At 38.6% G+C, this 24,058-nt stretch overlaps 1 protein-coding gene and 1 long non-coding RNA gene across 2 annotated transcripts in view; both read right to left on the bottom strand.

The window, feature by feature from the left end:
- The window catches only part of MAP2K1 (mitogen-activated protein kinase kinase 1), a 41,659-nt gene extending 17,882 nt beyond the window's left edge, over positions 1–23,777 (bottom strand). Inside the window, exons 1-3 of the mRNA XM_052807180.1 lie at positions 23,444–23,777; positions 4,929–5,139; positions 2,669–2,815 (exon numbers count right to left, since the gene is read on the bottom strand). Of these exons, the coding sequence (XP_052663140.1) occupies positions 2,669–2,815; positions 4,929–5,139; positions 23,444–23,523 (438 nt within the window). The 5' untranslated portion in view covers positions 23,524–23,777. The remainder of the gene's footprint in view (positions 1–2,668; positions 2,816–4,928; positions 5,140–23,443) is intronic.
- On the bottom strand, positions 17,450–23,437 carry LOC128150734 (uncharacterized). The gene is made up of 3 exons (XR_008238156.1): positions 23,053–23,437; positions 19,026–20,376; positions 17,450–18,448 (listed from the first exon to the last, which is right to left on the bottom strand). It is a non-coding gene; the product is annotated as an uncharacterized LOC128150734 (long non-coding RNA).
- Positions 23,778–24,058: the final 281 nt, after the last annotated feature.

Genomic DNA, 24,058 nt, shown 5'->3' on the forward strand with positions numbered 1-24,058 from the left:
CTGAATATACATGTGTGCTGCTAGTGGCACCCCATGATCATAACTAAACCCAGATCCCTGTTCCCCTCATCTCCCAGATGAGATCCTACGCAGAGAAAGTTGGCCTCTGTTACATCTGCATATCCAGGGTGACTCCATCAACTTCCAAGGATGGAGGGTTGATTTGGCACAGCTTTCAAAGAACCAAAATAGGAAGAAATCTTTTTAAACTTTCATGGTAAGTAACAGCCTTGCTAATCTTATTGGGTTAAATAAATTGAATGCATGCACACACACACCCCCAGCAAAGTCAAATGTATTCTACTGTTGCCAAGAGCTTTTGAGAAGGAATACTGTAAAAAAATATTTATTTTTAGCAACTGATTCAACAATGCGCTTATGCATAAGTTCCAGATTCTCTAGAATAGAGACTACACAAACAAAGAAGGAATTAGAAAGTTATTTCTCAAATTAGAAAACAAATATCCTGTTGTCCAGAACAGCATTTGATATCTCCCAGTACTCAAGACAAAAATCCAACTTGAGAAAGTAATTGCCTTCTGCCTTAAACTATCCTTTCAAAGTTTTCATGCATGTAAAGAGAAAAGCTGGAATGCAAAGTTTTATTATTTGAGGACTAAAATCTAAAACTCTTACAAGAAGGAAAGTATACAAATACTTATTCGATCATGTATTTTTGTAAAACACACCCACATACACCACGCTTGATTAAAAATACATCAACAGAAAAAAATGTCTATATAAATCTCTTGTATAACCAGTCTGCATTTCTGGAGAGCTGTCTCTGCTGAGACACTGGTATATTAACAAAGATTTCACACAGAAAAAAAAAACCAAAACCCAACATATTCCCCCCCCCCCCCCCCCCCCCCCCCCCCCCGAGGACTAGCTCCAATCCTGGAATAGGCTGAATACAATTCAACTGCCTAGCGTTCACTGCAACCTTCAGTGTCTTTCAGGAGCAGACTCCAATCCTTTTGCCTGTTAAATACCTGCTGCTAAGCAAAGTTATGCATTGATTTTGAATTTATGTACCTAAAAATATCAAACACTCAAATCTTCAAGTTCCATGCCTTTTCCACCTCCAACTTTTTATTCGAATTCATACTTATGTTTCATAACTCACTGCTAAAAATAAGAATTTTGACTGGCAGTAATTGAAAGAAAGATATGTACAAAAAAGACAATGGATATTATCTTCTAATCTTTTATCCAAAAGGAGACCAAAAACTTCCACCTAATGATCCACATTAAGACAACAGCTTAATGGCTTAATTAAGACTACAATTTAAATAATCTACCTTCTCTATTTCATATATTATTGATCAATTGTTCTATGTGCAAAATCTTGTATCCAGTCTGACTTAGACCAGATTCAGCACTTACAAACACCAGATTTCATACTGCCTTCTCTTAAACTGGAGAGATGTCTACTGTCAGATATATTGTTCGCTGCTTAAGAACTTGGAAACTCTGATCATTCCTGTTAATTTTCTCATTGACAAATAAATAGAGATTCTTTAGGCCTTTTATTTCTACATGTAATTATATACGACCACCATCTCTCTTTTGGCATGAGTTACCATACACGCTCTTTTAGCAATTGCAGATGTGCATGTTTGTGACATTTACCAGTCATTTTTAACATCTATTTTCCTACTTTTCATTATTCTTTTCAATTTTGAGAGACTAACTTCTTTATAATTACCAACAGTCATTTGTTTTTTGGGGTATGCACACCTTCTATTTGGCTAGCACATGCTTAAAAATGGGATCATGATCACTTGTTCCTAGGCAACCACCGGTTTCTTCTAAAAATTTCTGTAATAGAAGACCAGAGAAGCATTAAAACAATCACATGTACTTCCCAGAAAAAATAATGTTTCTCTCCAAAGAAACAGTTTTTTCAGGGGAAAAAAAAATAAAAACGTCTTCAGATTTATTGTATTCCATGTTGTTAAAAACATCCTCTACTAAGCAAGTAAGGCAAAAAATTTGAGTGACCTTTAATTACAGAAAATTTACGTTTAGTGTTTGGCTCCATACGGTTAGAGAAAGGCAAACAGATGTCGAGAAGAATGTGTACTTTTCTATTAAAATGAAACACAGTTAAAAACATTTTTGGCATTAAAAAAGTTGTGTAAGATCCTTCTGGGCTTGTTCACTTCCTATGCACTATTCTTTATGTTTGCATTTTCTGTAAAATGTGAAAAAAGGAGACAAAATACAGATTCATCTAATAAGAATAAACTAGATTTTCATTATCATAGCTACTAAGGACTACACAGCTGTAGTGTCAGAGTGATGTGGTCCATTCTGGATAAAAACAAAACTAAACCCAAATCAGAACAAGTATCTAAGTAACAGAATTGGATAAATATTTTTTAAATTAAAAAAAACAAAGAGGACCACAGATAAAGGAGAAACAATTGAGAGGCGGCTACATGTGTACAGTTTCGACTTGTATAGAAGAGCAGATACTGGAGAAGGGGATAAAACAGATCATACCCATCCCAACTTCAGATTTGCAGAGTAAATCTAAAACACAGTATCTGATTCTTTATTCATGCAGAAAGGTCTACTTTGTTAACCTAAGTCCTGTTGACTCAGGTTTTGCATTAATGGTCTGTTAACAACTTCAAGCTAAGACAGATTTATATGTACTTACCATATGTTCCATGCAAATGCTGATTTCTCCATCACTGTAAAAAGCTCCATAAAAGCCCACTATGTATGGAGAGTTGCACTCGTGTAGAACTTGCAGCTCACGAATGATCTGGTTTCGAATAGCTGGCTTGATCTCTAGATGAATTAACTGTAAAATAATCCACTCTCTATTATTTTCTTAGTTGCAAAGTGCCATTCAGAAAGAACAGGTTGTTCAGAGAGGTTTTCAATACCGAGCTGGATAAGGCCCCGAGCAGCCTGCTCTGATCTCATACCTGAGACTGCTTTGAGCAGGAGTTTGGACTACATGACCTCCTGAGGCCCCTTCCAACCAGAATTATTCTATGACTTAACTGTAAAATAATCCATCCTTATTTTCTTAGTGGCAAAGGGAAAACACTACAATACAGCATGAGAAAGCTGAAACATCAACACCCATGAAAAAGTGGGATTTCCTTCTCTTCTTTTCACAAAATACTTCTCTATCAGAAACTTTTTATTCCAACACATTTTCTTCACTTATCTGTTTTTTATGGATAGTTTAGAAACTGAAGCTCTTTATGTCAAAGAAAAGCCATGAGCAAATGTCTAAAGGAAATGTGTCAAAGACATACTGACTCAGAAGCAGCTGCTGAAAAATATCTGCACAGGTGTTTGTGAAGCATTAGTGGAAGTAACTTGAGGTTCAGCTCATTCAAAACTCCCCAAACTGAATCTAAATCTAAAGGCGAGATTACATAAAATATTTTTTCCACTAGACTGTTTATCTCATACAATACAAGAAGTGTATTTCTTTTGTGAAAGGGAAGATTGAGACATTATGGAAATGAGATTTTAGTGAATATATGAGAGGAAAAAATTGCAGTTCAGCAAACATCTTGGTTGCATCAAATATTAATGAATTGGGACAAAATTTCCTGTTAAACCCACAGTAGGTGGAAAAAGAAAATCCATTAAATTGATTTAGTTCAGGAAAACCTCAGTGATTTGTATGTATATTTCATAATTCCCACACCTCAGAAGTGAGCATTTTTCTTTGCTTCTCTCCAAACTGTCAGTGTACTGAGCATTGTTTATTCTTAAAATCAGTACATGCACATTTTCCTTTAGTTTTGCTGAAGATGACAGTGTACACTTCTTAAAAAAAGAAATACCTGAAGCCTTTCAACTTCTCAATTTAAAAAATGGAAGTTTTCAGCGTAGTATAACAACAGGATCTGGGATTTGAGTGTGACCTGTGTTTTATCCTTCTCAAAGGCTAGGTTATGTTTCCCATGAACCACAGCAGCCAGCCTGCTATCTCACCCACTGCAGTACAACAGCATATGCCCTGACACACTGCCTTGTAACAAGTGCCACCTGTGCAAGGAACTTTGTTCCTGGAAGAAAGAGGCATGAGGTACCCAAACAGAAATAATCAGGCAGTAACAACAAGATGCATTTCCCTTACTGTATTTGGTTCCCAGGGATATTGGGACATAGTGAAAGCTCCTCACATAAACAAAATGAGAATTAAAACATCAAGCTATTTCAGTTAAAAAAACCACTCGGTTCTCTTACAAACTAGGTCAGAACTGCTATTGGTTGTAAAGCATAAAGCTGAATCACTGAAAAATACTCTCACCAGAAGGACAGGTACCTTTTTGGACAGAAGCCACCTGCACCCCACGATGAAACTATAAAACAGGAGATGTTACTGTACTCCAGTGCATTCCCTCATTCTCAGTTTTTTGAGTATTTTCAGTTTTTTCCAGCATCATCCAGAGGCCCTTTTCTGGTCTGCAGCTGTGAAGGAAGATCTTAGGACAGGTGGTATCTTTTCCATTCCTCTAAACTTATGGCCCAGAATACAGGATATGGTCACTTTTTTTCCCTAACTGATATGTTTCAGTAACTTTTTAGGCCTTCTACTCATAAGTAAGTCTACCACATTTTCTTTTAAAGATATATACCCAACTGAAAAGATCATATTTGTCAAAAAGTAGGGGAGAGGGCAGGGGAGAAAAAAGGGGGAATGAATGCCTATCCTTTCATTACTAACACATGGGACACTATTTCTGGAAAACTGGGAAGTTTAGGATAAGCAAGTGCAACCTTTCCTACTTTTTGAAGCACATCAACTTCTCTGAAAGTTGGCATTAAATAGTCATTTTTTGTGTGTGTCAGCACCACTTATTTCTCTAAATAAAATCACTGTATTTTATCAGAGACAACCTCCTTAATAAAAATCATCCCTAAGTTCCTATTTTTGAGGCACTCACCTTTCTTGCCATTATGAGACCAGAAGGCTTGTGAGATACTTTGAAGACCACACCACCATTTCCTGCTCCCAGCTCACTGATCTTCTCAAAGTCATCATCCTTCAGCTCTCCAACTTTTTGTTTCTGGGTAAGGAAAGCTTCAAGGCGCTTTCGTTGCTGTTCATCCAATTCTAGTTCTTCCAGCTTCTTCTGAAGTGCTTCCAAATTTGTCCTGTACAACAGAGAAAGAACAGCTCAATTATTAAGCTGTCTGAGCTCACCCAGTTGCAAGAGGAAGAGCAATAGAGAGCACTGATGTCAGATTAAATCTTCTACATTTTTGCACCTATATACATTATCTAGAACGATCTGACTTGTACAGTCATCCCCATGACACACACACATTATCGGAACTCTGATTTAAGTAAACTGTTTTATTCCAGATCAAACAATGACAAACACAAACAGATGATACCCAGTTTCCCCATCTTTGAGGTTCTGTCCAAATTCATGCATACTAAGTTTCACTACCTACAGGCGTGGCTTAATGACTCAGCATTTATGATCAGAGATCTCATGAATCACAGCACATCACTCCACGCTATTTTTAGTTTCACATTTTCAAGGACTGTGTTGTAATTTCCTACAGAGTTTGTCTAAATGTTTCATCTACTGATTTTCACATAACTATATAACTAATAATCCATTCAGAAGCTTCTTATTTAGATATCAGTAGAAAGTTATCAAGCACAGCCAAACAAACATGCATTAAAAACACGGCCACTGGAAACACAGGTCTCCTCCCCGCCGCCCCCCCCCCCCAGTCTAACTGAGGAAAAGAAAACAGCCCAAAGGTTTTAAGCTTACTTTTTCTTTTGTTTAAGGGCACATCTACTAGAAACCTAGGTTTAACGTCATTAAGCAATACAAAATAGAAATACAAAACTCTAAACAGTAGTTAAATTTGGGATTACAGAGAGAAGTTCAGTTTCCCAGGAAGATTCTTTTTTAATAGCTTAACTTCAGATCCTATGAAAACACTTATTCCAGTAATATGACAACTTAAAAACTCACTTAAAATTTCCCACTTCTAACTGCAACAATAAGCTGCTGCAAGAGTAAATACTTAACAGCAAATATCTATTTTGCTTAGCTAAATTTAATGCAATGTTCCAGTGAATACACTGTTGCTAGGATGAAAAACTTGAGGAACAGAATCTACTTCTTTAGAGTCTAAACCACTTCCCGTTAAAAAAAATAAATTAAATTTCACCAATAATCAGGAAAACTATTTCTATTCATCACTTCATAAAACGTCCACTTTCAAAACATGCTGTACAAGAGACATTCTCTGAATGCCCAGTAAGTTGCTGGTCAGTTGAGAAGATACAAGGTTGATTCTCCAAGAAGCACTGTCAAATAAGCCCCAGACTCAACAGAAAGAGAGAATTATAGGATGAAACCCTCAACTCATTCATTAGAGAGCCTGCATTTCCAGGCAGGGTAACAATCTTGGTTTGACCGTACGTAAGGTTTAATTGAGGCAAATAAAAATAATATAAATATTCACAGCTCTTCCTTACGACACAATCACTCTGAAAGTTTAAGCGATGACACACTCCTACTTAATTTATCAATTTAAGTATGTTAAACAGGATGCAATTGCTAAGCTAACTTAGGAAGTGATAATGCTTAGAAGAACTAAATAGAGGAAACAGAATGAGACCTTTGATGGAAAGGGGAGTTCTGTTCAGTCTGTTATTTTGACATTTTAACAGTCCAAGCATAAGATCACCAGGCAACACTTGTGAGCAAGTTTCACAAAACACACACTCTGGGCAAATACAATTTGGCAATGCTGGTCAAAACCAGAACAGTCTTACACAGTAAATTTTGATGTACTTATTATATGGTGGTTATAGTACCATAACTGTCTCTATACTTCACTTTCAGGCTATCCTACAAAGAGGTACATACTCTTATTTCTGTCCTTGTACCATGCTTTATACCAGTATAATCATACTGCAATATAATCCTACAACAAATATCCTAGAGTATCCATGATGAGAAATTTCCCTATGTAGATAAGCATGACTTATAGGAACATTCAAGTTAATCTGACTCACAGACTCTGTTTTAAAGATGAACCATTAAGAGACATTTTTGAAATCTAATTTCTAAAATGCAAAACAGAAAGCAGATTAATCACCAAATTATTTTTTTCCCCTCAAATGGGCCCAACAAAGCAAACAAATCCCAGCCTGAAGTCAAAGTAAAGTGTGTCTCTTCTAGAGCACAGCTGAACTAGCTCTTCTTACATTATGATCACAAGATAAAAATAGGAGCAAAGTTAAGCCCCCCTTACTTTCCTACAATAAACTCCAGAACAATGAATGCCGGATGCAAACTCTATATTTTATCCCAGAAGATTACTGTTGTGAGAAGACAGAATTCATGGTTTTCAACGAAGATACACTGACAAACCCTGCCAGTACGGCACTGATACACTCCGCACATCAGACTGCCTGCGGTCAGCGAGGAGGTGAAGTGCTCTGGTTGGTGACTTGCGAGGCCAGGAATGCGCTGATTGCTTGCTTGCTTAGGTGGTTCGCTCTTGTAGCAGGCTTGAACAGCAGCAAACTTTCTACACACACTTGACAGATACATAAAATCAGTGGTTTTTTATTGAGCAGTATGTTAAACATTGGTATTTTTAGGAAGTACAGATTATTTTTTATTCTATAAAACCCTACACAACTAGCAGAAATGAAGAACAGAGATCCCTCGTATTTTTGGGGCCACTTAACAAGATAGTATCCTTCAAATATTTCTTTATATTAGAAGCAGAGCAACTTTATAGTTCACATTCAGTCACTAAAAATGAACAACTTCATAGTGCCTTTTACCTGCTTTTACCCTGTGCTTATATAAAAATCATGACTGCCCAGAAAATATGGCCTACAAAACATATTCAATTAATGAGGGAGTTTTATTGGATGCGACTTTTGCAGAGACAGATCCATTACTCTGTATCACTGCTTTAAAGAAGTCAGGACCACGTAGACAAGAGCTCAGCATCCACTACCTGGATATCTCTTTCAAAAGAAGCCAAGACAATTTAGACTATACAACAGAATTTAAAGGAACATCCAAATAACAGCAACAGTTTTGTTGAATTAAGTTAAACATCTCTGAAATACAAAAATACCAAGCTCCTAAACATAGTATTTCAATATTAAATGCCCTTTTGATACACAGGGCCAGATTTTCAGAGGAGCTCAGCAAGCAACACCTTTAGCTCTCTCTGAAGTCTGCATATGGACTTAATGCCGAAATGGAACCAAACTCTCCTCCCCCCAAAAAATCTGTCCTTAACAGGAAATTTCATTCTCCTTCGCAAAATCTGGTCCAGTAAGCCACAGCAACAAATGACCTTTATCTTTATTTACAAGCTTTGAAAAGGAACTTGCTGTCATTTTACGGATTACTGAAGAAGGTAGGGCTGCTCATTTGGAAAAATAAAGAAACTAGAGACACAGAAACAGGATGCAACAAGGCTTTTCTTGCTCTGTTTTGAAGAAAACAACTATTCAGTTTTTCTCTGAAGCAGAAGGAGTTTTCTGGGTTTGGAGACAACACAGAGATGTTTGAGCAGATGACTTGGAACAGACAAAATGCTAGTGTGATGAAACAAAACACTCTGTCATGCTGATGTTTTAGTAACAAAAAACTTGCTAGGATAGCATTTATCACATCTATGTTAGTCTAATGTACATCTGTATAAACTTTTTTTTTTTTTACATTGCTCATTTCAATCTCAATAAACATGGCATTCACTTAAAATACAGGCATTTCCTTGCTTGAAAGTATAAATTATTGTTGGGGTCCTTGTTCAAACACTAGTCAGAAGATTCCAAAGGCTCTCATAGATGGAAATGTATTGGCCCCATAAATCTCAGCACATCAGGTTTCTCCCTCTAGCATGTGGCCACCAACAAAATCACCAGAAATGTTCTAAGCTCTAATGATCAAACTTTCATTACTTGCAGTGACATGCAAGACAATGACAGCAATGAAGTTCTCAGATCTCACTTGAATTTTTCAGGACCAATTCTCTAACTGTAAAGTAAATTAATCTGAAGAATTTTTGTGAAAGATATTAACCCAATAAATGCATTGTCAGAATTACTATTCAGAATGTAACTATAAGTAACATCTCCAGTTAGTTCTATGATAATTGAATGACAGACATCAGGACAGAATTTTTTTTTTTTTTTTTCATTCTGGTCCTTTGCTTGAAGCACTAAATATTAATCAATTTAAAATGTAAATAGATAAATTTAAAAGAGTACTTCTGTCACCAAAATTGGTGGTGGTAATCTATTCTCAGTATTTCTAGGAGGCAGGGCTCTGGTAGTTTCAGTTTTGAACTCAAACTACCATAAGAATACTATCCTCTGACCAGTAACTATGACTGTTATCTGGACCCTTACCATATAAAAGCATCACAGCCAAGTTGCAGTGCAAAGCACATACAGAAACAGGTGGGTAAGTAAATCATTGCATATAAAGTTTCACAAATTAAACTAAACCAACACATACAAAATCCAGAAGAGGGAATACTTAAGTCAGTTCATCACTAGGACACCATGAAAATGTTAAGGAAGCTCTGGTAACTAAAAGTAGCAGCATGCTAGTGTGCTAATGTCTGCCTCCAGAAGGAGCACTAGTAGTTACTTAATCTTATATAAAACTTTTATTCAGAGACAAAGATTCCTATTAAAATTCATCACCATTACCTGCTGCAGTCTTAGAGTTGTTTTTTCACCGTCAAAGCACTACGCCTTTGCCAGAGTTCCATCAAAGCAGGAAATCATCAAATCACCTCAGTGCTTCGCTGTTCCAAGCACTACTCTAAAGCAATAGGTTATCATTTAATTTACTGCTATCAGTTTTAAAGCCAAGCACATACTAAACATACTGCACTAGGGAAAGAATCCAGCTTTTGTAACATGATCATCTGAATGAAGCCACAGGGAGGTCAGTGCTGTTTTCTCCATTCGTTAAAGAAACAGTGTAATTTCACAGAATGCTATCAATAAATATATTCTTACTCAGCTAGCAGAAGTGGATAAATATGCTGTATAGCTAGCAGACAATACCACTGTAGAAAGTGTAGTGTCTTAACCACTGGACTTCAGATGCAATTATTACAAGCTCTCTCTCTTCCAGACTAAGTGGAAAGTTGAAAAAAAAAAAACACTCAGGGCAAGTTTTTGGGGGAGTCATTTGTTTGTTTCCCCCCTTCAAGTGCAGCACCAGATACCAGGTGCTCTAGATAGGGAATTATCTCCACCCATACTTGAACAGATAGGATCCTTCCTATTAAGTCAACATTACTTCTTCCTTTTTGTACTCAAGGAAGTATGCTGACAGTGCAGTGTCCTCCCCCTAGTCACATGGCACTTCTGTAACCTCAAAAGTTTAAAAAGAATGTAGAATCAGAATGCAGTCTCCTACCAAATACACACAGCCACACCCCACCTCCCCACAAAACAATGACCCTCTGATGTGTGCGGAGAAACTTCACCTCTATTACTGTCAATATAGACTTTGCAAAATCCTAAATCCCCATTTTAGAGGCCAGAAGACAAGTGCAATCTGACATCGTGGGGCAATCCACGTCCACCCGTTCTGCAGCCAGTTTGTGGAATATCACAGAAGTAAGAAAGGTTTTCTGAGGAGAATCACAGCAGGGGATGCTGGCAGCTTTTCAGACTCAATGCCACCTCACCTGTATGGAAGCTCATCTAAGACCTTCAGAATTGTCTCATCTATCCCAGTACCTCACCTTCCTGACAATGGCTAAAAGTGGATGTTTAGGAAAAAAAAAAAAAAAAAAAAAAAAAAGAATACCAGCTGTCAAACAACAACAAAAGAAAGTCAGTGCACAGCAACACCTCTAGTTACTGCTGGACTAAATGTTCTGTTCTCTGCTTCCCAGAGATGCACATGGTCTTATCCACAAACTCCTGAATGGACAAGATATGTCACAAATACCACCACTTCACCAGGTTACCAGCTCACTTTTTGAGCCTATCATACTGTTCCTTTAAGGCTTGGTTGTAGTTTTTTTCAGACTAACTTTCTTGAAGCATCAAAACCCCCATGATTTATAACCACTGTAAACATGTGCGTATCATACACAGGTCGGCACTGTAGGTATGTATTAGTGAGTTAGGGGGATACCAAGCAAACCTACATTTCCTATGTGCAGGTTGGGCAGGGAGGAATAACAGATTCTGCAGACTGCTCTCACCCTGTACACAAAGACAGGCAGAAGGCAAGAAGAGACTTCTCGGTTCATGCTTTTGGGGGCAGCCACCCCAGCACTGAAGAAAGCACTCCTGGAAGAGATGCATTAACATTTTATAGCATACTTGCTCTCTTTGAACCAGTAATGAGAAAAGAAGTGCTGCCTTTAGTCTGCTAGTAGATAATATAACAAAAACAGAAAATAAATCCTTATTCTTAATTCATACTAGTAATACTCCAAATCCTTGAGAATTTTTTTTTTAATTCACATTAGTGATAAGTTAATCATATACTCAACCCTAAAGGCTACATTAAAGCTGTACTCAACTCTGAAGTCTACTTTTGAGAGAGAAGAAAAAAATGCGGTGGAAGAAAAAAAAAAAAAAAGCCTGACAGTCTTTAACAGTAATTTGTCAAATAGTTGTTCAAAGTTATTACTATCAGTTTTGCAAGCTGAACAATTAGTATGAGTGAAAGCATAAAGAAGTACATTCACTTTCAGATCTACTGTCACATGAGGATACAGGCTTGGGGGTTGTTTTCCAGAACAGTGACAGTAATGCTTTCCCCAAGCCTACACAACAGTCAATTTAGGGAAGAAAGTAGGCAGTTCACTATATAATTTCCATGAACAACCTCAATCAGGGAGCTGAAATAAAGTATTAGGAACATGAAGACATTCTGTGGTTTTGAAAAGACAGACTACTATTTTGCATGACTGTGCCAAACCCGGGCAATAAGACAAATTTTTATTTAACTTTTCCTTTAACAAAGAACAGTTCACAAAATAACATGGAAGATAAAAGTAATTACAGTAGTCTCATAGCTTACTGCACAGGTGTCTATGTCTGGGCTAGCTCCAGTGCAGCCTCATAAAACTTGCAGTTAAAACAACAACTCAAAAGATCCAAACTTGCTATGAGTGCAAAGGAGTCTCGTTTTGGAAAAATACAGTTTTTCACTTCCTGCTTATTTTCAGTTCTTGCAACACATTAGAGGTCCTTCATAAATTACCCTTACCGTTAGGTGGGATATGTGATTGCCCAATACACCTGCTCATTTCTAACATAAATTTTAACATCTGAAAATACCATGCCACTTTCACAATGCAACAGACATGGCAGGGCATATTTGGAGGTTTAATACTGCCAGAAAAAAAATCACCCAGTAAGAATAAGAGGCAGACAATGTGATTAAAATCTATTTCTTAGTAAAAGGTATGTAAAACAAAACTATTAGGAAAGTATTGTTCTGTCAAAAAAAGTATCCTACTAGACATTCAATGTTCTCATTTTTCTAAAGCTGAAAGGCATGTATTTTAAAGAAGAAAATATGCAATATGACTTCGAGTCTCCTGTTGAGTTTCCAACCAATGGGACAACTTAACTTCAAAAACTCCTTATAGGCTGAGCTGTTGGGTAAGAATCTTTGCTTTAAGCTTCCTCCCTCTTCTGCTTTAGCCTAAGAACTACCCCATTAAACATTTCAGACTATTTTTTCTTAAATAATCTGAAGCATGCCAAATAACATGCTTGAATTGAAGATAGAGTTCACCAAAGAGAATAAAGCCACAGATGGAGCAGTGGCACAAGTGGAGAGATATCAGATTCATGCCCTGGGTGCCTCTTCCTACCAGACTTTCTTGCAGCTGTTCCCAGTTACAGCCCTTTATCCTGGGTGGCAGCAGTAGCTGCCAGGAAGGCTCAGGCATCCCTTTCACATATTAACTCTGTGGTTAAACAATGCAACTGGTGGTTTTGGGTTCCCCCCCCGCCCCCAGTTAAAAGGCTTCCTCAGGACTTACTGTAGCATTGAATTCAAAGTTTGCCCAAAATAAGCTTTGCCATCTCAAATTAAGAAATTCAAGAGCCGAATCTTCAGAACCAGAAATCCAAGTTCTCGATCTCCGTTTCATAAATATCTGTGCACCTACCACTGATTTCTCCTAGCCAGCATTACACACAGTCAGAACAAAAGAACCATAGGGCAATTAACACTTCCTTTTTCTGTCCATAAGAAACTTACTTATCAGGTATTTAAAACACAACACAGAGGATGAATACAAGTCATAAAATTCTGATCATCAGCCGACACATATATATACAGAAGTCCTGGGTTTCCATTGGTTTATGTCTCTGAACTGTGAGTTAAATTTAATGATAAAAACAAGGGATAATATGTGCAACAGTATGGTAACAGTATCTTCACAACTCCCTTATGTGGTAGATACACAGCCTTTGAGAGACGCTACAATAATAAAAAAGATGAAGTTACAGTATCAGTTTACAAGGCCCATGAAAAAGCCAGCATTAGAATCGAGATGCCTTCTGTGCAAGAGCTGAGCAAGGAGCACGGAAGCACAGACTTCATCAAAAGCTGCAGTTAACACATCAGGCACTGGGAAGGAAAATTGCCATAATGTAGACATGCAAATATACAAATAAATCATGTAACTGGGATTCAGAGAAAGCCATGGATGGAAAGCTTAGATCCTTGCCTACATTTCAAATGGACGCATTGCATAACACTGAACATTTGCCAGTATAGCCATTTAGTGGAAGAAATCAGTAATTTTTACTTCATATATGTATAGACTGTACCAACACATATAGAAATATTCACATATAAATACACACACATCTATATCCAGACAGAATATTTTTCCCCCCAAAATGCATTCTGTGTTTGTTGTTTTTGCTAAATTAAATTTGCTGACTCATCTTCCCAACCACACTAAAAAAAAGTTCTATAAAAACATAGAACAATGCCGAGTTGTAAAAAACACTGAAAGAAAGAAGAGTTGCCAGGAAGTTTCAACAGTTTGTTCTAAAAACCTGTAAGTAGATTTTTAGAAGACACTTGTTAAGAATCACACACTGCCGGAATATCTCTGTCCTAGTTCTCAGGCTGTAAAGTAAAATAATGTTTCCGTTCTTACTCCTTTTGCATGTGTCACCCAGTCACGGACACCACTTGATATACTTCCTTCTGCTGGATGCCTGGGAGGCGACTGAATTCAGGTGAAAGACCACAGTGGGTAGAAGTTCTGCTGGAATTCACCCTCCTCTTGTTCAGACAAGAATCAGGATGACAACAGCTTCTCAACAGATGCTTGCAAAAAGATTCTGAGCAGTGAATTAGTCTTTCCCAGTTGTTCAATTCCTGTGGGCACTAACTGGCAGAAAGCCTTGCACATTTGTTCCAAAGTATAATCAAGACTTTGTCTAAGTAATATTGAACATATATCAAATCAGAAATCATCCGATTACTAATTTCTAGCAACACATTAGTAAGTCTTCAGAAAAAAACACTCTATTGCTTCCTTTAAAAAAAAAAGAAAATTAAAAAGTCTTTGGAAGAAAGAACCTGCTCCCCAGAAGTTCAGCAAGCTAGAAACCTATGTTGCCAACTAACATTGCTTCCTCAAATAGACATTTTTGTGTTTTGGCAGTGGAATCTGTACACTTTATAAAGCCCAGTCAATCCCCAGGGCAATGATGGGAGAACAAATGCAGCTGTAAAAAGGGTAACAGGCAAGAAGAGGCAGGGGGAAGCTTTTTTACTGGAAAATTTAGAACTTAATAATTTAAAGGGAACATCTAGGTTTACCATACATAAAAGAAAATTCCTTCCTCAGTTCATTTCAGAATGTTTCTCCTGTATACATTGAAATATTTAGTCAATACCCACTCAAATAACAGGCTGATGTATTTCCTATCTCATGTAAATTCCCCACAATTTTCATGTTGGGTTTTTGGCTTTAGGTTGGTTTTTTTGGTTTCTTTTTTTTTTAAGCTAGTGCTCAAGCAAAGACCCTTTGCCCAGATTAAAACAGTAACACTGCTGTTATGTCAAATAAATAACTACATATTGGGTTTACCTAGTCCCTTTGAATCCTTTGGGGTTTTTTTAAGCCTTCTTTGGCTACTAGATAACACTGGAAGGTCTCAGAGGTAATCCGTTCCTCTTGAGACGGAGATCTGAGACTATTCAATTAAAAGATGTGCTACTCAGAAATTGTTGTAATTACTGAATTTCAACGTATCTCAATAGTACCTCTCAGGCTCTGAGTACACTGTCACTTAATCCTGCAAAAGCCTGGGCTCTTGCCAAAGGAGGTGACTCTGCCTCATTCGGTCCCTAGCCATTCATTCCTAAATAACCAATTCAGGTAACAGATCCATTCAAAAATTAACTAAGAAATACTGCAAATTTTCAGCCAGATTATTTCCCTGATTAAGTTCACCACGTGGCTAGATCAATGCTGCTGTGAACACAAGAAGATAGCCCTCTGAAAACTAATCTGGGCTTCTTTGGTGGGTAAATTCTCAGTCAGATCAGCATGCACATCTGACTCACTGTACAATTTGATAAAAGAAGATAAGCATAAGGAAGACAAGGGCACAGTAAGGAGAGGAGAGGACTTCTTCAGAAGGAACAGGATCTTGCACATGCTTAATTGTGAAATCACACCTTTGCAACCATCTACAGAATTGGTGCTGTAAGGGATAGAAAAGGAAAAGCAGCTAGATCTGTATTTACAGCCTGCAATTCCCTTACCTTTCGTCTCGCTGGAATGTAACATTTATTTTTACACCCAGTTTTTATTTAACTCTCCTAAATTGATTTATGCTTTTGGAACAAAGACAACATCATAATAACTAAAGGATGCCTCCATTACTGTCATTATACTTATATTTAAGTGTAAGTACATAACCAGACTTGGTATTTACTGTTACCTCAGTGCTAAGAATCTTAAAATCTTTCCTACATCCATAATTGTAAACTAAAAGCTGCCTATCAAGTAAGAACAGCACAGGTTGATTTGCCACTTTCATTAATTTCTGTACTAGGTGTGTATGCTTACTTAGCTGTAAGTTTTTTTCAGTGCATGCGTCCAGTAATAATACAAAAAGTTAGTAAGGTGATGCAGGCTCTTACTTTCCACTATTTTGTTACAACAGATCACATGTTTATTAGCTTAGGTATTATTAAAATGCTATTTCTAATTCAATGAAGGACTATGCACAGGCTCATACACATTTAAAGAGAATGCTATGAGTATGGTTTAATCTAAATTTGGAAGATTTAGTGAATAACAAAAGGCTCACAGTGTTCTTGGAATTATCTAGCATTTATTATTGCCTGCCTAAAATTTGTTCTCTCATACCACATGTATTTATAAGCGTGGTTAATCCTTCATTAGTAGGAGATGAAAAAAAAGAAGTTTTTGCATCTTTTTTTTCTTAAAAATATTTACAGGGTTGCAGTAATTCCACATACACATTCAATACAACTGCAATCCAGCCAGGTCAGTCATTAAATTCCAGGACCTAATCTTCCAGAACACTACACACACGTACAAAGTTCCCTGAAGTCAAAGGAATTCCAAAGAGCAGCTGCCCCTCCTCAGAGACCTTTTGGTTTTAAAAACAAACACCCCCACCAAAGGCAGAAGTGAACCAGCAAGCATTAGAATTAACTCCATGAAAATCTTCCTTCCATTTCATCTAAGCTCACATCCAAGAAAACTGACCAAAAAAAAATCTACTCCACGGAGGACAAATCCTTTTGGAACAAAGTCTACTGGGAAACAGCCCACTGGTTCTGCTGCCCCCCTCATGCCACTCCATTTTACAATGCAAGCTTAAAGACCAAAAAACTCAAAACAAAACAAATAAAACCCACACTACAGATGATGGGAGACAATCTGCCTTTCTACTCCTACAAAGCCCAAAATGAAGTTCCCTTGAGAAAGATAGTGAAAAACATTAACATTGCAAGATGCATAGCTAGTAAGCAACTATTTATTTTGTAAATTGTAATACAAATTTAAGTTCAAACCAGTTTTGCATAACTCCCAAATTCTTCTTTGGCTGTCAAATACAGGCAGTTGTACTCAGAGGTCATGCCAGCTATTCAGGGGCTTCCTTAAATGCATGATCTTAAATGCAATTTAAACAGAATAAACAGCAAGAAGCAACAGGAAAAAGCTGACTAATCAATACTGCAGTTTTTAACCTACGATTGGATGACTGACAAAATCCATTTCTATGAAATTAGTCTTTGGTTTGAACAGTTCTAAGACACAGATATACTATAGTTAAGACTAAAAAAGAGAAAACCCAGAACTGCTCATCATGGACGTAAGCACCACCAATAACAACAGCACCATGCCCCATGGCCTGTTTTCACTCACAGTTGTTTTTGGACTTTCAGGCCACATCCTTTAAAGAAATACAGTTACTAAGGTGGTAAAGACCTACAGACACCACCTTCTGAAATTCCTCTCAAAGACCTAGTTCTTTACAGCATATTAAAGGAAGATGCAAATTCCATGTTCTACATTTTTCTTTACATATTCATCCAATTAAACACAAAACTGAAGTGTTCTTTCATACTGTCCTTAGTCCTCCTCGCCAAGAATATCATCTTACTCTGCTCATTCTACCTCATATTATACCTTGCTATGTCACATCTGAGATTTGCTTGGCCCTGTCTTCCCAGAGCAGAGATCATACCTTAGGCTTGATTTGAGAGATACCAGTTGTTGCTAAAACACATATGCAGTTTGTACATTTTTGGAATTCTTTAAACAGATGTTAAAAAAAAAAAAAGACATTTCAATCCCAACCACTTTTTCAATGTGAATGCTTATACAACACCAAAAAAAAAAAGTCAGTGGCACTCAAAAAAATTTGCTTTCATTTTTATATTCAGAGTCCCAGGCACTTCTGGAAGGTTCAAGTTATAACAACAGAGACAGGGAAGTTGTCTTTTACTCAGTCAAGGTAAAAAGTAAGGCTTTAGAGCAGTTAGTTTGTAGATATCCAAAAGTAACTGATGTACAGGAAAAGTAATCACAAAGGGACTCTTCTATAATTAGAAGTCTTAAGCAGTGACAAACATTAATACACATTCTTAACTGCAGCAGTAATCTCTTCCATGACAGACAAATGAACTAAAAAAAAATAATTATAATGCTAATTTGGTGGCTCATTGGATTGTTGTGCTCTATGACAAAATATGTTGTATTGACTATTTATTTAACATTTTCAGGTAAGCACTTTTAAAATAGGCTGTGAATACAGTCTCCATTATATGCCAAGACATTCTATCTCATTAAACATCATTTGGGATCTCAAGGCACAGGTTTAATTGGTTTTTTTTCTATATGTATACTTCTGGACATAGGCATTTTAACTAATAAATTTTAATGCCCTTTCCTGATGTCCTGGTTTCAGCTGGGATAGAGTTAACTGTCTTCCTAGTAGCTGGTACAGTGCTATGTTTTGAGTTCAGAGCGAAGAATGTTGATAACACTGATGTTTTCAGTTGTTGCTCAGTAGTGTTTAGACTAATGTCAAGGATTTTTCAGCTTCTCATGCCCAGCCAGTGAGAAAGCTGGAGGGGCACAAGAAGTTGGCACAGGACACAGCCAGGGCACCTGACCCAAACTGGCCAACGGTGTATTCCATACCATGTGACATCCCATCCAGTATAGGAACGGGGAAGTGGGGGGCAGGGATTCGCTGCTCGGGGACTGGCTGGGTGTCGGTCGGCGGGTGGTGAGCAATTGCACTGTGCATCATTTGTACATTCCAATCCTTTCATTATTGCTGTTGTCATTTTATTAGTGTTATCATTATCATTATTAGTTTCTTCTTTTCTGTTCTATTAAACCGTTCTTATCTCAACCCACGGGTTTTGCTTCTTTTCCTGATTTTCTCCCCCATCCCACTGGGTGGGGGGGAGTGAGTGAGCGGCTGCGTGGTGTTTAGTTGCTGGCTGGGGTTAAACCACAACACCTGAGTGGAACACTTCAAAACTCATTATGCAGTCTAACTTACAGACAATAGCTTCTGATGAATTAAAAAAAAGGTACTGATTTTCTAAAAAATTGTATTACAAGGCTGTAACTATAGAACTCTTGCATTTTGTGCCATCTCAGTCTAAAGCACTTTAAGTGACTTAATCATGTTTGGATATTTGTTTTGAATTAATAGAAAAAAAAAAAAACGCATCTATTTGGATCTCATTAAATACCAACTTTAAGAAGCCAAAGCAGTTAAAAATCAGTAAGAATTTGACATGCCCATAATGTATTAATAGCATCTGCTGTTTAGGTATTCAGTGATGAGCCATTATAAAACTTAATGTGTCAAAGAAAGTGGAGACCAAAGTTGGGGAACAATAAGGTACCCTAATTCTGTTCTGCCATGTGAAAGAACAGTTAGGTGGGTGTTTAATGGTATGTTTTCACCCAGGAAAAACACAAAACAAAACAAACACCTAAAATATGTACTTCAATATAAAATCCTGTTTGAGAAAAGACAGTGGAACTTCTGTTTCAGCATGGTTGGTACATACCATCATACCTGCCCTTATCTGGCATTTAGTGGACTACCTACACCAAGCTAAAAAACTAGTTGTACCTTATCTTCACTGGCATTTTATATCAAATTAACTTTCTCATTATAAATATGACCCTTCCCTCTGCTTACTTTTTTGTAAAGATACAATTAAACATGACATGAAGTAACTTTTTCAAGTGAGCAAAAAAACTTATTGCAATACAGAAAGTGGCATTATCTTGAAACCTACCCTCCTGCTTCTTTGCAGAGCTTCTACTTCATGTTCCGGGTCTAGTTTGGATTTAGAGAAACATAGAAATTGAGCAACAACTGTCAGATATTCAAAGGGACAGGGAGTCAGAAATTTGAAAGGAACAGAAAGTAGAGATTTTGTTCTTATTTCTGTTGGCTATTAAGACAGTAAACTATCCCAGCACATTCAGTCAAAAGAGAAGTATTCCTTTTATTAATTTTTTTTCAGGTTTGTCTGTTTGGTTCTTTCCCCCTGTTTTCTCTGCAAAATCTTTGCACAGGTATAACTGTGCAGCTCCAAAAGTACCACAATGAAATTAAACTTGCAGCTGGCCAATGTCATCTTGGTTTCATTCTGATGATCTGAAGCAACACTGAGCTCAAGAACAGCAGCATGGGTTCAACTCTTTCTGTGCAACTACTTCTCAGCAGGAAGTGTCGAAAACAGAAGTGAAGCTCACAGCATAGGAAAATCTTTTATTAAGTTGTCTCTGTTGTCCAGCAGGGTAGCCAGGGATTTGGAAGGCCCTAGAAAGAACCACAACATCCTGTACAAATAATTAAAGTAATTGCTATAAATAACAAAAACATTGTAAAATTTTCATTAAATATTCAGTATACATATATTTAAATTGCAAGTACCCTAACTCTCCTTTATACTACCTTGCCAGGGAAAAGAAAAAAAGGAAAAAAAAAGAAGAGTCATGCAAGTGAGAACGAGGCCTCATATGCATACTTCTTAAAGCCCTACACCTCACGCTATAAGCTTTTTCTTACTCTAGTCAATGAGTTCCCTTCACCAAATAAGGGTGGAGACAGAGGATGAGACACAAATGGAAAGCAGGACATCCTGCAAACAGCCCCTTCTTTTATTTCCTCCCTTTCCTCTTCCTTTCTGCCAGGAAGTCAAAGTTTCATATGTAGTCATTCCTGAAAGTATTAAGCTTCAATATTTTAAAACTAGCAAGAGATTCTGGGGGTCAAATACCCATGAGAATATGTTACGGAACCTTCTACCTCTGACAGCTGGAAAGTTTCCGAATTCCAACGTACAACTACTGATGGCCAATATATATCCATTTAATTTTGTGCCAAAATTGCCTTTGGGCCTAAATAACTTCCTTTCTTCTGGTTGTTTAGGTCCTTCATGCATTTACAGACAGCAATCATATCACCTCGCTCTGAATCTTCATTTTACTTAGCTAAGTAATTTGAGCTCTTTACATTCTTTCTCTTGAGAGGTTCTCTTCTCTGAAAAAGAACAGGGAAGCATCCAAGATCATTTGCAAAGTGACAGGTTTGTATATGGTGGAAGCAAATGAGTAACTGGAGACCCACATAGCCAAAATTCCATTATACCAGGAACAGAGCTTTAGAAAGCATTAATATGGTAGTCCACAGGTGCACAGCATACTTGAAACATTTGGCAATGTATATAGGCTGACAAACACCTCTACTGTTGCTTTCAAGCATCAACCAAAGGGGGAAAAAAAGCACAGAGCAGGAGAGGAAAAAAAAGAAACAATCTTACAGATAAAGGAACTCCCTCCTCCCCCAAGAAACCAAAACCATTTTCAGTTTAATTCCAAAAACATTTCCAAATTATGACGCAACTGTTCTTTGCCATTTGAAATCTTTCACAATGAGGATTTAATATTAGCAGGATATGGGGATATTTCCACAATTAATTAATTCTGGCTGTTTACAGGACAACAGGTTGCTGGATTTACTTTCACTAAGCTACTTCTTTTAAAAATATTTGACACATGTCTAAGCCTGGCAAAAGCTGGATATAAGGTCTTATATATGACAAAGAGCAGAAGTCTAGGAGACACACATACCAAACAAATCAACACACAAAACAGAAAATGAAGCAAGATAGTTCATTAGTGTAAACAAGACTCAACATTCCCATGAGTCTCCAACAAGTAAATGAGTATCAGACACATAAAAGCAATTTAAAATTAATGGCATTTCTCAAGCGAAGAAATACATTATTTAATATATTGCATGTTTGGTGATTAACCTCAGGTACTAAAATCAGCAATAGGTTTAACAGATTTATTCTATAAAACAAGACTAATATGCAATAGGAACCCCTGAAGACTAAATCAACCTATCCCCAACTACCTTTAAGAAAATCAACTGGGAAGTGCTATACAGGCAAATATAAAAATAATATCTTCCCCCTATCAATCCAGAACAAAAACTGCATAATATTCAGATCATAATGCTTAGATACAACCAATAACTCCTGCCAAAGATTTTAAACAGCTCATCTCTCCATTAATCATCAAAAGAGTTTGCTAGAAATGTCACAGCTGGAGCTGCTAGATGCTGAATTCTCCACCCCGCCCCCTCGCCCCAAGATGTTTGGGTGGTTAAATGAGATCTGAGCCTGTCTGAAAATGCGGCAACAACGATGTATGTGGAGCACTTTAAAGCCCAATACTTGTATGTCTCACTGCAATTCTGCCTCACATACCCTCTGTCAGTGTGGTACATAAGAATCTCAGAGGTCAGTTTACATATCCAGGAGAAGACTGAACTGACCATACAGGGACAGGAATCTGTTCTTCCAAGATAAATCTTTGTTTCAAGGCTCAGTTAAGAGCTAGCCCATCACTTTAATCTAAAACTTATGTGGCGAACACAGACCTGTTAAAGAAAAACCTTTTATAAGACTTCATTACTTTAAGGTGCTGGCACTGTATCTGCATAACTGAAGCCACCATGCTCTCCCAGATCCATAAGCTCAACAACAGAGGCTTCATAAGCAACATATAACAACCTAACACTCAGTCTTTTTTTAACCCCGCAAGCGTACCCACGATTAACCTACCGTCCCCACATTTATACTCTGTAATGTTTGTATTACACACAAGAAAACTCAGAAGCATTTTCTCCAAACACACTCACTGACGTACCTAGCATGGCGTGCTAATTACTGAAAAACAGATTTACTGAAACTAGCATTAGTTTGGCTTAAAGCCAAGAACAAGGAAAAAAACCAAAACAAAACACCTTTTCTACAAATTTGTGGTTTTCAATATAATTTCTCCCCCCCACACAGAGTTATGAAATACACTAGTAGAAATGTATAATTTGGCACTTACTAGGTAATTATATAATCTAAGAATTCAGCAGATACTATTATAGACTACGAGAAGAGAGTTACACGAGTTTTCCTCTATTTTTTTCCCCAGCTTATCTACCTTGCATACCTGACTGAAGTTTGCTTATTGCCGAAGGCACCATCCACTGATTCCGTTGAGGGCACTCTCAGTAGCTACCACGAAGGGGGCACGCACCCCCAGGAATTAATAATTTTGGTTTTTTCTGGAAACCAGGCCGTGCCGGTTTAAAGCGAGCCGGCTTAAGGAGAAGCTAACCCAGCAAGCAGGGTGGGTGCCACTTCACCGCCTCGGACAGGCGCTTTTCCCGGCGCGCGGCGGCGGGGGCCGGTCCGCAGAAGGCCACCCCACCGCTCCGGGCGGCGGGAAGGCTGCAGTAGGGGCGGCCGCACCCCTCACCTCAGGGACGCGGGCCGGCGGCCGCCACAGAGCGTGGGGGGCCCCGCCGGAGCCCCGGCCACCCCCAACCGGCTTCACTCACTCGGCAGAGCTGGTCCCGTTGACGGCGGATCCATCCGGAGCGGGGTTGAGCTGAATCGGCCCGGGCTTCTTCTTCGGCATTTTCGCCCCCAGACGGCGCAGAGGGTAACGGACGGAGAAGCCCCGGCCCCACTTCGGCCAGGTTCGAGGGGACTTCCTGCGGCGGAGCAAAGTCGGGGGCTCCCGTCGCCGCCGGTGCCCCCGTGGGCTGCGGGCAGCCTCCTCAGCAGGCAGGTGCCTGTGCCGCCGCCAGATCCCGGCCGCGCCGCCCCTCCCTCCCGCCAGGCGCCGGCCTCCCCCGGCGGAACAGCGCCGAGCTCCCTCCCGGCAACTCCCAGCGGGGAAAACTGCCCGGGCTCAAAATGTGCCCTTCTTTGGGACTGCGCCTGCGCGCACCGCCCCGGCCCGCCCGGTGCGCAAGCGCGGTGGGCGAGCGCATGCGCACCGAGGGGGCGAGAAGCCGTCCCGAAGCCCTGCCCTCACCGCGCTTTGCCCGCAGTTGCGGGGTTCGCACGTCGCGGGGCGGAGGCGGCGCGGGGAGTCGCTCCCCGCCGGGTACCGGTACCGTGGGGCCCCGCCACCGCCCGCGGCCACCTCTCTCCGGGTCATACGGTTT

Source organism: Harpia harpyja, chromosome 14, assembly GCF_026419915.1.
Source record: "Harpia harpyja isolate bHarHar1 chromosome 14, bHarHar1 primary haplotype, whole genome shotgun sequence".
NCBI lineage: Eukaryota > Metazoa > Chordata > Aves > Accipitriformes > Accipitridae > Harpia > Harpia harpyja.